This window comes from Oncorhynchus gorbuscha, linkage group LG24 (genome assembly GCF_021184085.1).
Source record: "Oncorhynchus gorbuscha isolate QuinsamMale2020 ecotype Even-year linkage group LG24, OgorEven_v1.0, whole genome shotgun sequence".
In the NCBI taxonomy this organism is placed as follows: Eukaryota; Metazoa; Chordata; class Actinopteri; order Salmoniformes; family Salmonidae; genus Oncorhynchus; species Oncorhynchus gorbuscha.
Genome location: NC_060196.1, coordinates 56,803,409 through 56,820,678, shown reverse-complemented (window position 1 = coordinate 56,820,678; position 17,270 = coordinate 56,803,409). Strand labels below are relative to the sequence as shown.

The 17,270-nt window shown below is 42.4% G+C and overlaps 1 protein-coding gene and 1 pseudogene across 1 annotated transcript; both read right to left on the bottom strand.

Moving 5' to 3' along the window:
- Positions 1-6,697: 6,697 nt before the first annotated feature.
- LOC124013112 (small integral membrane protein 13) lies at positions 6,698-12,287 on the bottom strand. The gene is made up of 2 exons (XM_046327278.1): positions 12,150-12,287; positions 6,698-8,090 (listed from the first exon to the last, which is right to left on the bottom strand). Exons 1-2 carry the CDS (start codon positions 12,223-12,225, stop codon positions 7,900-7,902), a joined length of 267 nt encoding a protein of 88 aa, XP_046183234.1. The 5' UTR covers positions 12,226-12,287; the 3' UTR covers positions 6,698-7,899.
- On the bottom strand, positions 11,708-15,622 carry LOC124013111 (annotated as a pseudogene).
- Between the last annotated feature and the right edge of the window lie 1,648 nt (positions 15,623-17,270).

Genomic DNA, 17,270 nt, shown 5'->3' with positions numbered 1-17,270 from the left:
AGCACCTAATGATGATGACATCCTTTTGTTTTTTTAACCTGTAGATTGTTGACGTATCCTACTGCTGGAAATGACGCCAGTGCTTTGTGCAAATCGTTGATGTCGCACTCTTTTGTTGAAAAGGGGGCAGGGCTCTCAACAGACAAAGTAAAGGACTGTTCTTACCCATATGACTGTGTCTTTTTTTATAAAGTGTGTCAACTGCTAGAAGACTAGCGGGCGCCACTTTGTTTTCAGACACTGCACACGACATGACATAACCAAGCCTTGTTAAATCTCACTTATGTTATTGCACACACACACACACACACACACACACACACACACACACACACACACACACACACACACACACACACACACACACACACACACACACACACACACACACACACACACACACACACACACACACACACACACACACACACACACACACCTGTCGGACCTGAATGGCTGGCCTTGTACACAATATTGGCAACAACACTGAAACTCACAGCCAAAGCCTGGTATCTTTCACATTCACCCAGAACTGGGCACAGTTATTTGAAATAAATTAAATGGATATTACATGACCGGATGGTAAACAGCTCATGTTATGATGTAGCAGATCATATGTTAACATCATAACAGATGTATAGCAGATCATATGTTAACATCATAACAGATGTATAGCAGATCATATGTTAACATCATAACAGATGTATAGCAGATCATATGTTAACATCATAACAGATATATAGCAGATCATATGTTAACATCATAACAGATGTATAGCAGATCATATGTTAACATCATAACAGATGTATAGCAGATCATATGTTAACATCATAACAGATGTATAGCAGATCATATGTTAACATCATAACAGATGTATTGCAGATCATATGTTAACATCAAGATAAGTCGTCTCTTCTCTTTTATCCTCTCGGATGCTCATGTAGCGTGGCATGGAGCCAGTGAATAATTAGCTTTTCACGTAGCATCGACTGGTAAGATGCTTCAGGAGGGTGGTCACGTGTGCTATGCAAGGCAGAGGTCCTGGATTGGAGCCTCATTGTAGGCCCTATCAGGAGGAACCATTCCATGTCATATTAAATGAGGATACCACCTAAGCCCCAGAGGGGACGGTGAAAGACAGGGATAAAAGGATTTCATGGTAAGTGGGACAGGGCCAGTGGAAAGGTGCCCATCCATGCCAAATGTTCAGCCTTAGTTAGCCTGTGGAACATTCTTTATGGCGTGTGTTAGGGGTTACAGGGGGACTTAACACGTACTACTGACCTGGGAACTATCTTTAGTTAGCCTGTGGAACATCCTTTATGGCGTGGGTTAGAGGTTACAGGGGGACTTAACACATACTACTGATCTGGGAACTATCTTTAGTTAGCCTGTGGAACATCCTTTATGGCGTGGGTTAGGGGTTACAGGGGGACTTAACACATACTACTGATCTGGGAACTATCTTTAGTTAGCCTGTGGAACATTCTTTATGGCGTGGGTTAGGGGTTACAGGGGGACTTAACACGTACTACTGATCTGGGAACTATCTTTAGTTAGCCTGTGGAACATCCTAGCATTAGCATTCTCTCCTTTCGTCTGTCATAACAGTTGATGGGGTCAGAATGTAGTTTTTTATGCATAACAGTGGATGGGGTCAGAGCGTAGATGTTTATGCATAACAGTGGATTGGGTCAGAGCGTAGATGTTTATGCATAACAGTGGATGGGGTCAGAGCGTAGATGTTTATGCATAACAGTGGATGGGGTCAGAGCGTAGATGTTTATGCATAACAGTGGATGGGGTCAGAGCGTAGATGTTTATGCATAACAGTGGATGGATTCAGCATTATAGTTTTAACCATGTTTTGAGGCTATACAGTGTTTTATCACCTTTGCTTTGTTTACAAACATTGGAGTAAAACAATATTATATTTGGGGTTCTGACGTGGTACGACAGTTGAACTAAGCTCATGAGGCATTTATAAGTTACATTCTTCAATAATCAATGGGTACATTTCTTTCATTTGTAAGTCAAACAATGTACATAGCAACTACTGATTGCCCCTTTAAAATACAACTCAAAACAACCATTATTTTGTTTCCCTCTACCCTCCTTCTGTCCCTCCTTTTCATATCAGCCTGACTGATATATACGTTATATATAGATTGTCCCTGTGGCGAGGTGGGTCTGTAGCGATAAGGGACTGGTAAAGGGCTGTGAAGGAGATGCCCATACCCCCTGACTAGATACTCTCTGAGACAACTACCAACCCCATCAGAAAACCTCATTCAAGGGCTCTGAACACATAGCCTTGCTCTTAACAAGCCATCAGTGGTTTAATCAACCACCCCATTCCATCATTCACTGTTATCCCAGGGGACAAGAAGAGAAAAGGACTCTGCTCTGGAATGGTTTTTAGAAGGTCTTCATTTAACCCAGGCTGCCGACTAACACGGTAAATCAGGAGGATGTGTCATTCCCCCAAGTCAGTTTCAGGTTCTGGCTGACAAGATTCTGCTCTGATTTATCCTCAAATAAAAATGGCATCCAGGAAAATTGCGTCGCTGGCTCAGAAACAAGAGAAAGAAATGGTCCTTGGCTGAGTTAACCTGCAGACCTGGAGACTGGAAAGAGCTTGATGAATCAATGAGCTATTTCAGGACTGGAGGTCGGTGCTGTGGCTCTACTCCCAGGACTGACAGTCCTGGGAGACATCCCAAATGGCACCCTATTCCCTGTATAGTGCACTACTTTTGAACAAAATGTCACCATATTTCCTATATAGTGCACTACTTTTGAAAAGAGCCCAAAGTAGTGCACTATACAGGGTGCCAATAGGGACACACTGAACTCACCTAAGGGGGTGAATGAAAGAAACAGCAGCTCCTATCTGTCTGTGGGATGTGAGGGGGGAGAAAGGCAGCTTGCCAAACAACTCACCTTTGGCTCACCGCTAACACACAGTCTAGGAACAACAGCGGGTCACACAGGCAAGCTAGGTGCTCAGAAAGGCAGATAGATTAAGCTGTGCTCTGCTGTCCCCTGGGCAGTTGTCTGTGCTCCTCAATGAGACACTGTCTAGTCCTGACAGGAAACTCCAAACAGGTGTTTGGCTGGATGTATGGGGGTTGTATGAGTGAGGGATGTACAGGGTAGCTGGTCAACAGCCAACCAAGTCAGCTACTATGTTCACCTGGCTGTTGAGTGTAGAATCACGACAAGGTCAGTTAACCCAATGAATCCCACCATCACGATTTAGGAATTCTAATCCCTTTTAAACATTGTGTGTTTGGATTTGTCTATTTATTCTGCATCCACTGGCACCAACCATTAGTCTGGGTGATTAACAGGGGCTGAGCTAGATCAGTGTTAGTGAGACGAGGGCAGGTCCCAGAAGGGGCCCGTGGCTGGGGACCTCTTCCAAAAACATCTGTAGAGTCAGAATGGTTTGAGCTACAAAACTTTTAAAAGTGATTTATGAAAAACTGAGACTCACACGAACACGTAACATGTTTTTGTACTTGCACATGTAAACAATTTCTGTACTCACGGCATTCATATAAATGTATTTTTATCCGGTTTCTGATGACTGACTGTATTTTTTTATATATATTTTTTACATTTGTTAATAAAACTCAGTAATGCAACTGTTTAAATGAAAAGCTGATTTTTACTGGGGTCTCAGGACTGATAGGGTTACGTGGAAATGATGTGCAATGCTGCAAGTCAACCACGTGGGGGAGTGACAGAGAGATTTATATATAGAAAGGGTCGAGAGTCTATGTAATTTCCTTGGTTTACCGCAATCATTTCCTGCAAAGTATTTGCAGACTCTGAAATTACAGCTTTTTTTGCTATTGCTCAGCATGGGCTCTCGCTGCTCTTTTAAAAAAACGGCCCAGCTGCAGACAGCACAGTAGCTCGCAAAACACACTGTGAGATGATATAAAGAGCCTTCATTAGCATTTCTGTTAACGTGTGAGAGTATAAAGGCGCAAAAGCCATTTACTTCAGTGTTGTTTTGAAATTAGAAGCATCCGTTGGATGTGGAGGGATGAAACGGCTGGATGCCTGGGATTTCAATGTTGTACTTTATTGTAGTTGAGTATCTGAGTCATTTCAGCCCATTTAACTGTCAAGGCTGCTCATACAAATCATTCACAATGACAGAACGTTTTTTCTTTCAACATCACACAGCCACAAAGTTTAACTTGATACACTTGAAATACAGCGATATCCAAAATTAAAACTGGCTGGTTTCAAACTCTTTGAAGACTGATTTACTCCATTGTTCTATAATGCTGGACAATACTGCCTCCTGTTGTTCAGTCCCTGTAAGCAGATTTGACACGAACATGATGGGGGAAAACCACAATACATAAGTCTATGGAGTTAAAGGGTTAAACGAAGGCTGACTTTCAAAAGAATGAGGGGCAAAGTGTCAGAATTCAGGCTGTACATGTGTAAGAAACAATAACACACTGAGAAAGTTATCAGCCATTGACGTGACATTAACCAAATTAAACCTACAGTGAAATGTTATGATTACAATTTCCCTAAAGAACTCTCTATGTCAATGTCAGTTATCAGCTTTGCAAAAATGAAATTTAAAGAAATGTATTTCTACACAGAGTTTAAGAAATATATTTATTACGAAGCTAAATTACAGCAATAGCCAAAAACAAACTTTAAAATTTGACCAGCAACACATGTAAAAACCATTACACATAGAATTGAATTGAGTTGTTGTCTTATAACTGGATCAGAGGCCATGTGACCAACTAGAGGAAAGGATGCCATCTAGACAGGCACTGGTAGAGGCTCAGGGGACTACTGGGGAGGCCTTCGACTATATGTAGTAAAGTTTAAATGGTTATTCCATCCAACTTCAAATGATTAGAATAGTACACCTCCCAGAACAGAACAACCAGGTTGAGGGTCAGTGGCCAAAGCCCACGAACAGGAATATTCCAAGTTCAGACAGAAGGGGGGAGTCAGATCGCTATGATCGCCAGGAACTTTACTTTTGGTGTCTATTTGTAATTATTGCGCTACTGGTGCTGCCGGTTGATGTTAGGTAGACAGCTGCAGTAGCTGAATGATGTTAACGTCTTCGGGTTTTGTTTCATTAAATGTATTTTATTTCATCTGGGTGCTTGTGTCACCTACCAACACCGGTTCGGTTCTCCTCAGTCTGAGAAAACACTGAGAGAGAAAGGTATGTGTTGCAGATTACTCCTTTGTAGAAGTCCATTACGTCAAATAAATAAAACATCCCAAGGTTAATGCTGTAGATATTGTTATAAGGGAGTGGGAGACTATTGAAACGTAACTTTCCGAGTTTTATTGTTATTAATATAGTTTACAGAGTGCTAAAAGTGCTGCTGTTGCTAGCTAACATGCCTTTCTGTGATGCAGACGGTTAGCTGAGCTGCCGACTGGTGCTGGCGTTGCATTATGGGAGATGTAGTTTGGTCCTCTACAGCCTTAAATGGAATAAAGGGAATTTCATGTAGTAACTTGTTTATGTTGCAGTGTTTTTGTACATGAGTTGTATTTTGGTACGGTCAACACTGAAAGCACCTAGCAATGTATTGAGGATGTGAGACAGGATGTGTTTTACCTTTCTTCATGCTCCTGTGTAGAACAACTGGTCAGATGGTGCATTGGAGACTGATGTGTTCCTGTCCTGTCTTTTTACAATACTATTGCAGGTATGGTTCTACTGTCTAAGAATTACGATTATACATTCTTTGTATTAAGGACTGGTTATTTTATAGTATACATTATGGCTTTATGTATGTATGAGTGATTGTGTGAGTCCGAGAAAACACTGAGAGAAAGAACAATTTGTCACATGGTGCATTGGAGACTGATGTGTTCCTGTCCTGTCTTTTCACAATACTATTGCAGATCAACATAAAAGCCTAAAAGACGGCCGTGGTGTCGCTCTTCATTTCTTGGTTCTCCTGTGGTACATAAGAGACCCGCTACATATAGCTAGCTATAGCTTGGTGCCCAGGCTACACTTCTACTGGGAACCAGCTAGCCAGAGCTACAGTTAACCTATTCTATTGCCTTCCTGGGGAGCTCTGTGGCCATGTGTGTCAAGCATATCAGAGTAGGAGTGCTGACGTTTTAGGATCACACATCACTGGGAAGGGCATTATGCTAGCTGTAGCTTGGAGCCCTGGGGTGTATTCATTAGTGCACACCATAGCAAAGTGTTTTGCAACTAAAAACAAGTTTCTTATCGGACAAGTTCTGGTTAGGTCCACCCCGTTTCAGCTGTCCTCTTCCGTTTGGTCCCTATTGAAAACACCCCAGTTAACACCTTGGGGAGGCTAGCTGGCCAGAGCAATGAGCTATAGCCTATTTGTTGCCTTCCTAGGGAGCTCTGTGTATAAAGCGGATCACAGTAGTGGTGCTGATCTAGGATCAGGTCCCCCCTGTCCATGTACTTGTATTCAATGTGATTTAAAGGGCAAAACTGATCCTAAATCAGCAGTCCTACTCTGAGACAGCTACAGCCCCTGGACATTGTGTTATTACAACCCTCTCGGTCTTAAGGGTAGTCAACCGTTCCGTTACATATGTAGTCTGAACAACAAAATAACAAAACAAAAACATTCCTTTCATTGCACTTTTGTTAAAAAATAAAGTGAAATTTACTGGTATGGAAGAACTTCGGTTGTCAGTTATGCAAATAGTTTTATTCAGTTTCTCTTCTACAAGTTGTTTTGCCTCTGAATGTAAATGATAAATGAGCCTGTTTATACAACGCTTTGTCTATTGGTCTGAATATAGGCTTTACTACAAACACACGTCTGTTCAAATAAACACTCTCATAAAACGCACACACACACACACACACACACACACACACACACACACACACACACACACACACACACACACACACACACACACACACACACACACACACACACACACACACACACACACACACACACACACGACAGAGAACTCACACTCAGCTGTCTGCTGTTGGAGAAACAGATTCCCCATGCAGGTGTCAGCAGCATGACAGCCAGTCAGAGCTGACCATGTTCCAGTGTCAGCCAATCAGAGCTGACCATGTTCCAGTGTCAGCCAATATTCTATTTAACCTTTATTTACTAGGCAAGTCAGTTAAGAACAAATTCTTATTTACAATGACGGCCTACCCCGGCCAAACTCTAACCCGGACAACGCTAGGCCAATTGTGCGCCGCCCTATGGGACTCTCAATCACGGCCGGTTGTGATACAGCCTGGAATCGAACCAGGGTCTGTAGTGACGCCTCTAACAATGAGTTGCAGCGCCTTAGACCGCTGCGCCACTCAGGAGTCCACATTGCGACCATGTTCCAGTGTCAGCCAATCAGAGCTGACCATGTTACAGCATCAGCCAGTCAGAGCTGACCGTGTTACAGCGTCAGCCAGTCAGAGCTGACCGTGTTACAGCGTCAGCCAATTAGTGGTGACCATGTTGCAGTGTCAGTGAAGGCCAGGTGAAGAGACCAAACATGCTGCTCAGTACATACACTGTGAACAGCTAAAATACATATTTGAAACATGAACAAGTGGCATACAGAATGTTCCATGATTTGATGGCTTGTCCCTTTATAATATCAGCAGCTGTGCCTAGTCTAGTAAGAAGAACGTGTCATCAACGAGGATGTCTTTAGTAGTGCAGAGTGGAGGGGTGCAGAGTGCAGAGTGGAGGGGTGGATTTCATCAGGAGAGGCAGCAGTATACACGGACATGGGGGTAGTATGCCATTCCAAATCATGCGATTTATTAAAGGGTTTTTGTCCACCACTGTTTCCTAGTGGGACGGCTGGTTTGGTGAACAACAGGACATGGTGTGGCCAACAGCGGACGGGTGAGGTAATCTATGTAGTACTATTAGGAGGAACAGCCCTCTGGCGGGCAGTCTTGGGCCTCTGGCGTGGGGGTGGAGGAGAGGTACGTTCGCTCCTGGATTCGGAAGGCTGGGTCTCGGCCTGTGGAGAGCCGGTGTCGCCCAACATCTCACGCAGGAACTTGAACTTGGACAGGAAGAGCTGCCAGACAACGTACCAACCTGAGGGGCCAAACAGAGCAAAGGTCATCCAGGAGAAAGTGAACACTGGCTGTGCGTAAGAATCAAATAATGAACTTGTTGTATTTGAGTCAGTGACCGCGTTTACATGCACACAGTATTCAAATCAAATCAAATCAAATTTTATTTGTCACATACACATGGTTAGCAGATGTTAATGCGAGTGTAGCGAAATGCTTGTGCTTCTAGTTCCGACAATGCAGTGATAACCAACAAGTAATCTAACTAACAATTCCAAAACTACTGTCTTATACACAGTGTAAGGGGATAAGGAACATGTACATAAGGATATATGAATGAGTGATGGTACAGAGCAGCATACAGTAGATGGTATCGAGTACAGTATATACATATGAGATGAGTGTGTAGACAAAGTGGCATAGTTAAAGTGGCTAGTGATACATGTGTTACATAAGGATGCAGTCGATGTTGTAGAGTACAGTATATACATATGCATATGAGATGAATAATGTAGGGTAAGTAACATTATATAAGGTAGCATTGTTTAAAGTGGCTAGTGATATATTTACATCATTTCCCATCAATTCCCATTATTAAAATGGATGGAGTTGGGTCAGTGTCAATGACAGTGTGTTGGCAGCAGCCACTCAATGTTAGTGGTGGCTATTTAACAGTCTGATGGCCTTGAGATAGAAGCTGTTTTTCAGTCTCTCGGTCCCAGCTTTGATGCACCTGTACTGACCTCGCCTTCTGGATGATAGCGGGGTGAACAGGCAGTGGTTCGGGTGGTTGATGTCCTTGATGATCTTTATGGCCTTCCTGTAACAACGGGTGGTGTAGGTGTCCTGGAGGGCAGGTAGTTTGCCCCCGGTGATGCGTTGTGCAGTCCTCACTACCCTCTGGAGAGCCTTACGGTTGAGGGCGGAGCAGTTGCCGTACCAGGCGGTGATACAGCCCGCCAGGATGCTCTCGATTGTGCATCTGTAGAAGTTTGTGAGTGCTTTTGGTGACAAGCCGAATTTCTTCAGCCTCCTGAGGTTGAATAGGCGCTGCTGCGCCTTCTTCACGACGCTGTCAGTGTGAGTGGACCAATTCAGTTTGTCTGTGATGTGTATGCCGAGGAACTTAAAACTAGCTACCCTCTCCACTACTGTTCCATCGATGTGGATAGGGGGTGTTCCTCTGCTGTTTCCTGAAGTCCACAATCATCTCCTTAGTTTTGTTGACGTTGAGTGTGAGGTTATTTTCCTGACACCACACTCCAAGGGCCCTCACCTCCTCCCTGTAGGCCGTCTCGTCGTTGTTGGTAATCAAGCCTACCACTGTTGTGTCGTCCGCAAACTTGATGATTGAGTTGGAGGCGTGCGTGGCCACGCAGTCGTGGGTGAACAGGGAGTACAGGAGAGGGCTCAGAACGCACCCTTGTGGGGCCCCTGTGTTGAGGATCAGCGGGGAGGAGATGTTGTTGCCTACCCTCACCACCTGGGGGCGGCCCGTCAGGAAGTCCAGTACCCAGTTGCACAGGGCGGGGTCGAGACCCAGGGTCTCGAGCTTGATGACGAGCTTGGAGGGTACTATGGTGTTGAATGCCGAGCTGTAGTCGATGAACAGCATTCTCACATAGGTATTCCTCTTGTCCAAGTGGGTTAGGGCAGTGTGCAGTGTGGTTGAGATTGCATCGTCTGTGGACCTATTTGGGCGGTAAGCAAATTGGAGTGGGTCTAGGGTGTCAGGTAGGGTGGAGGTGATATGGTCCTTGACTAGTCTCTCAAAGCACTTCATGATGACGGAAGTGAGTGCTACGGGGCGGTAGTCGTTTAGCTCAGTTACCTTAGCTTTCTTGGGAACAGGAACAATGGTGGCCCTCTTGAAGCATGTGGGAACAGCAGACTGGTATAGGGATTGATTGAATATGTCCGTAAACACACCGGCCAGCTGGTCTGCGCATGCTCGGAGGGCGCGGCTGGGGATGCCGTCTGGGCCTGCAGCCTTGCGAGGGTTAACACGTTTAAATGTCTTACTCACCTCGGCTGCAGTGAAGGAGAGACTGCATGTTTCCGTTGCAGGCCGTGTCAGTGGCACTGTATTGTCCTCAAAGCGGGCAAAAAAGTTATTTAGTCTGCCTGGGAGCAAGACATCCTGGTCCGTGACTGGGCTGGATTTCATCTTGTAGTCCGTGATTGACTGTAGACCCTGCCACATGCCTCTTGTGTCTGAGCCATTGAATTGAGATTCCACTTTGTCTCTGTACTGACGCTTAGCTTGTTTAATAGCCTTACGGAGGGAATAGCTGCACTGTTTGTATTCAGTCATGTAGCTATAGGATAGTAGCTCATATCCCGCTTAGTGTCTTATTCGGGATAAGCTGTTTAAATGCACCTTTGATATCCCACTCACTAGTATCCATGAATAAACAGAATATTCCTCATTTAAGTTCATATGGGTTATTAGTGTAATAATAATATTTACTCCTGCAGAATTATTCATTTCTTGCAGTAAAATTATACAATAAATGTTAATTTTGTCTTGGGAACAGGACTTGAGAAATATGATTTGTTTCTTTCAGCATCTCTTGAGAAAATGTGAATATAATAATAATAATAATAATATGCCATTTAGCAGACGCTTTTAACCAAAGCGACTTACAGTCATGTGTGCATACATTCTACGTATGGGTGGTTCCGGGAATCGAACCCACTACCCTGGCATTACAAGCGCCATGCTCTACCATGTATAATGTGTTATCTTTGACACTGTTATGCAAGCAGACAGTATTTCAACCACATAAAATTTGCACTCAAGACAAACTGAAGTCAAACTGATGACATTTGGATATTTTGCACAGGACCAATCCTTCCACTGTTTTGGAGTTGTGTTTTCTCCACGGTCCCTAAATGTTTTCTCCACGGTCCCTAAATGTTTTCTCCCCGGTCCCTAAATGTTTTCTCCCCGGTCCCTAAATGTTTTCTCCCCGGTCCCTAAATGAAACGGACAACTTTACCAGTGTTAACTAGATTACTAATGTGTTCATTCTATCGATGTATGACATTATTCTGATGATAACTACTTTATTTAGTCTTCTGGGGCAACAAGTTATGACAGAAGAGAAGCTAAACGTATCCAACTATAGTTGACAAACAAATGGCCTACCAAATGTCAGAAATGATGTCCTACCAAAAGTCAGAAATTATAAAAATGTCCTACCAAATGTCAGAAATGATGAGCAAAAACGTCTCTAAAATAGGAGTGAAAGTAGCCAGTAGGCTATACAGTCCAGTATGGAGTGTCAGCAAAACAAATAATACCGAACAAAAATAAACACACAACATGTAAAGTGTTGGTCCCATGTTTCATGAGCTTAAATAAATAATAGTATACATACAAAAATCTTACTAATCTCAAATCTGTTTACATCCCTGATAGTGAGCCTTTCTCCTTTGCCAAGATAATCCATCCACCTGACAGGTGTGGCATATCAAGAAGCTGATTAAACAGCATGAACATTTACACAGGTGCACCTTGTGCTGGGGACAATAAAAGGCCACACTAAAATGTGTAGTTTTGTCACACAACGCCACAAACGTCTCAAGTTGAGGGAACGTGCGATTGGCATGATGACTGCAGGAATGTCGACCAGAGCTGTTTAACTTTTTTTATTTTTTTAACTAGGCAAGAGTGGTACACCAGAGCAGTTGCAGCCTCCAACATCATTTTAGAGAATTTGGCAGTATGTCCAACCAACCTCAGACCATGTGTAACCACGCCAGCCCAGGACCTCCACCAATTCATAACAGCTTAGCTACAAAACAGGTGCTAACTACGAACCTATAACATGGTGTCTAATTGAGGTCTTGCACAGTCACTGCTCCAAAGTAAAGATAGCTAGCCGCTAACATGAGATCTTGATGATGTAGCTATCTATAATGGCAATGCTAGCTAGCTACTGTAGCTAACGGTTAGCTGATATATTTCGACGCTGTGTCAAGAGGTCCTCGTCAAATCTCAGTAACGTTAATCTCACAACATTCAAGAAAGCTGTGGGGGAAAAAAAATCACGAATCCAACAAATTTGTTACTTACCAAAAACCATGAAGAGCAACGCGCACACAAGGGTGGCCACAATTACCAGCACAGTGAGACCGACGCTTTGCCACATCGTCTTCTTGTTGTTCAGTGCTTTGCTATAGCTAGCTCTTAGTTACCAAGTAAGTAAACAGATGTTTACAGATAGCTCGCTAAATCGCTGTAGTCTATAGAGTTGAGTCCGTTAACTAATTCGACGGACTGATATACAGTTTACAGGTGTTATTTGCCACATCATAAACGTTATAACACAATGCCTCGCTTCAACATGGATGGAGGATAGTTGCTGTAGCTAACTAGTTGTTATTAAGGAAAACAAACCCCTCGTTGCCGATACGGTTAGCTGGAAAAATGTCAACGTCGCTTTGCTTAAATCATGGACGGATAGCTAGGTATCACAGGAGGATGCAGTATCGTTCACATCTACATTATTGCAACCTGAACGATTACATTTGTAAAATGAATACAATACAAAGACCACGTTGGTCTCGAAATGAGGCTCTGCGTTAGGCTGAAGACCAGCATTGCCTTTTGGGTACTGTAGTCCATATCCTCACTCTGTAACTCCACAAAACATGAGGCGAATCATAATAAGAGATCAATTATTTTTTAGCAACAGTTTATAAAAGATATGAATTATGTGCGCATCTTAATAATATTGAGTAATTATTGCATGTGTTTATTTTCACAATCATTGTAGCTATTTCTGCCAATCTAGTCAGCCTAGATTCAAAACATGTTTTAGTGACATATTTGGAGTGATTCGCACAACTGAAGCACAATTTGACAATTACAGATCAACAACAAAAGTTTTTGTTGGTGTTGATCTGGATCAATTTGCTGACATATTCAGCCAAGTTGATGAAGGTCTTCATCGTGTAACCAGGACATGTCTATTTTCACAGCTTCCAGTCAAATTCAAGAGCCAAGTCTTTCATCTTCTCCATGTAGATCTGGTCAAATCGCTCACTCTGGGCCACAGTGAACATAGTCTGCCAGTCCCCAACCTTCCCTGGTAAGAGACAAAACAAAAAGCATATTAAGTCCATTCTTTTTAGTGCTATTTTCCATGATGAATTTTGTAACCAATAGTTGAAATTGACTTCATGTCAACACAATCTTTATTAATGTGGATCACATAGATGCCATACCTTTTCTAATGAAGGATCCACTTTGTTCAAAAAATGCTGGATGCTGTTTATCACGTCTAGCCTGTGGGTCTTCCTTCATGTTCTTGAAGGAGGATTTGTCCACGATCGTGTCAATAGTTTGGTCATCCAGCTTTTTGCCCAAGAAGTTTGATATCCTGACAATTGCACCTCGTGTGTCCTGAAAGCAATTGTTATAGTTTGATTACTAGTCTCAGCAATACACTGAGTGTACAAAACATTAGGAACATCTCCCTTTTCCCCTCAGAACAGACTCAATTCATCGGGGCATGGACTACAAGGTGTCGAAAGCATTCTACGCTTGTGTCAAGTTGGCTGGATGTCCTTTGGGTGGTGGACCATTCTGTACACACACAGGAAACTGTTGAGCATGAAAAACCCAGCAGCGTTACAGTTCTTGACACGTTCAAAAAGGTGTGCCTGGCATACCCTGTTCAAAGGCAATTCAATATTTTGTCTTTCCCATTCACTCTCTAAATTCCACACATACACAATACATCTCTGTTGTCTCAAGACTAAAAATGATTATTTAACCTGTATCCTCCCCTTCATCTACACTGATTGAAGTAGATTTAACAAATGACATCAATAGGGGACCATAGCTTTCACCTGGTCAGTCTATGTCATGGAAAGAGCATGTGTTCCTAATGTTTTCTCCGCTCAGTGTATATTATCCACTGTTATGTCATCTCATCTATTATGGAAATTAACTTACCTTGATCATATCTTCATATGTCATAGAAAGGATGTCAAATTCATCTTTGTGAGCATACCAATCAGCAACATGATCAAACCAAGATCCCCCGAGAACTAGGAAAGAAACATTATTAGGGTATTTCACATTGACACTTTGGACATGTTTCGAACATGTGTTTAAACTTCTGAGATATACTTACCCTCCCCCTTGAGAAATTGAGTCAGAAATGTATTGAAGTCAGGTTCGCTCTTAAGGACTTTCGTGATATTTTGGAGATGAAATAAGGACACGGCAACATCCTTTGGGTTCCTGGCTATGTAGAACACCTTAATAAACAATTGATACAATTAGAATGCAGCCAATTCAATATAACTTGAACACCACAATTCAAAACTAATACAGTACATTGTAGATTCAATTGATGTAAATTAAATAATCTGTCAAATGTCATTGTTGGCATCCAGTTGTTTTTTAATGTAGTCAGTCTCTGAAGACTTTTAAAAAACATATTCATATATTCTGTCTGTGTACAGTTTTATTTAAACAATTATCAAAACATGGGTTTCACTGGTAGTTATTGTTTTGCATTCATTTCATGTTATTTCTCTCTCTCTCTCTTACCTTTCCCTTCTCTCTCAGTCCTTGAGGGATTGAGGACAAATGTAAGTGAGACGCGAATGTTCTTGTTGATGGTTCGTTGTTGTAGTCTATTCGTCTTGAGTTTTCCTCAAGGAAGGGCACCAGTTCCTGGATCGGTTTGTTACTTCCCTCTGTCATTTGATCTTCATGTTACAATAGGGACAAAATATACTGTGTCCATGTAGTTCCTGTGGTTTTAAAGAAATACAATCACAGCATTTGTGAGATCATGTTGCACATTCACAATACAATACCTAAATTCATGCAGAATTCAATAGATTGTGTAGTGTAGCATATAAGTCACTCTACAGTAAGTACTGTACAGGCCTATAACCTATGTCAGATGCATGGTCTTACCTGACCGTGGGTAAGTAACAACAACGATGTCATCATCCCGTATTTCGAATGTCTCCAGAGAATCAAGGTGTTGGACTTCATGCACCCCTCTGACCAGGTTAATCCCATTGTATGGGAAAAACCCAAGGGCAGTAATCTGAATCTTCTGTTCCTCTCCCATTCTTCAGGTAAAACAGCTATTACAGCCGAGAACAGCCTTCAGATAAAACAGCTATTACAACCTACAGTTAAAACAGCTATTACAACCTACAGTTAAAACAGCTATTACAACCTACAGTTAAAACAGCTATTACAACCTACAGTTAAAACAGCTATTACAACCTACAGTTAAAACAGTTATTACAGTCTAGTACAACATGTGCCATGTGAAGTTGATACAAACAGAGACATGTCATTTTTTATTTTATTTTTTAAACCCCTTTATCTCCATATCATTCTGAGATATACTTACCGCTTCCCTCAAGAAATGTAATCATCAGTCATGTTTGATACATTTCTGATTCATATGTATCAATCAATCAAATGTATTTATAAAGCCCTTTTTACATTAGCCGTAGTCACTAAGCGCTATACAGAAACCCAGCCTAAAACCCCAAACATCAAGCAATGCAGATGTAGAAGCATGGTGGCTTGGAAAAACTCCCTAGAAAGGCAGGAACTTATGAAGAAACCTAGAGAGGAACCAGGTTCTGAGGGGTGGCCAGTCCTCTTCTGACTGTGCTGGATGGAGATTATAACAGTACATGGCCAAGATGTTTAAACGTTCATAGATGACCAGTAGGGTCAAATAATAATAATCACAGTGGTTGTAGAGGGTGCAACAGGTCAGCACCTCAGGAGTAAATGTCAGTTGGCTTTTCATAGCCGATTATTCAGAGTTAGAGACAGCAGGTGCGGTAGAAAGAGAGAGTCGAAAACAGCAGGTCCAGAACAAGTTAGCACGTCCGGTGAACAGGTACCATAGCCTCAGGCAGAACAGTTGAAACTGGAGCAGCAGCACAACCAGGTGGACTGGGGACAGCAAGGAGGAGATGATTCGTCAAGACTCACACACCAAGATGACGTACTGAACGAAGCTATGTAGAGCACCTCAAGATAAAAACCTAATATTTAAAAAATCGGGAAGTTAGACTAAATATTAGCACTACACAATCTGGTGGGTGATAACCTTCAATCTGGATAACAACATACAACAAATCGAAAAACTAGAGATGATGGAGAGTAAGACAGGGGAACCTATTTCATAATGAAAACGTGACTCTTCTATAGACGCAGGCGATTTAATATTTTCACCACCGGAAATGGTAAAGGTTGAAACCGATCTGTTAAAATCAATAAATGACAAAGTGTGTATACTTGAACTAGTCAGTAAGGATACACGTAAAAGAGTTGAAAGCAAACCTCAAGATGAGTGATGAAAAATCTGCAACATTGGAGAAAGACACAAACAAGCTAGAAGGGACAGTCAATAAGATTGAAACTGAAGTTAATGAACTTAAAAAAGGAGAACACAGTTCTGAGAGAAGCCTTACTTGACATACAGACTAGATCCATGAGAGAGAATCTAGTACTTACAGGTATCCAAGAGAAAGAAGGAGAAGTGCCTGAATCTGTAATTAGAGAGTTCCTCCTTACAGCGCTTCAGATTCCATGTGAAGCTATCGAACAAAATCCAACTTGAATGTGTACACCACTTCGGACAGAGAGGGCAGAGGTATGAATGTCCAATCAAATCAAATCAAATTTATTTATATAGCCCTTCGTACATCAGCTGATATCTCAAAGTGCTGTACAGAAACCCAGCCTAAAACCCCAAACAGCAAACAATGCAGGTGTAAAAGCACGGTGGCTAGGAAAAACTCCCTAGAAAGGCCAAAACCTAGGAAGAAACCTAGAGAGGAACCAGGCTATGTGGGGTGGCCAGTCCTCTTCTGGCTGTGCCGGGTAGAGATTATAACAGAACATGACCAAGATGTTTAAATGTTCATAAATGACCAGCATGGTCGAATAATAATAAGGCAGAACAGTTGAAACTGGAGCAGCAGCACAGTCAGGTGGACTGGGGACAGCAAGGAGCCATCATGTCAGGTAGTCCTGGGGCACGGTCCTAGGGCTCAGGTCCTCCGAGAGAGAGAAAGAAAGAGAGAATTAGAGAGAGCATATGTGGGGTGGCCAGTCCTCTTCTGGCTGTGCCGGGTGGAGATTATAACAGAACGTGTTATAATCATTGCCAAATCTGCTTTTTTTTTTGGTGCT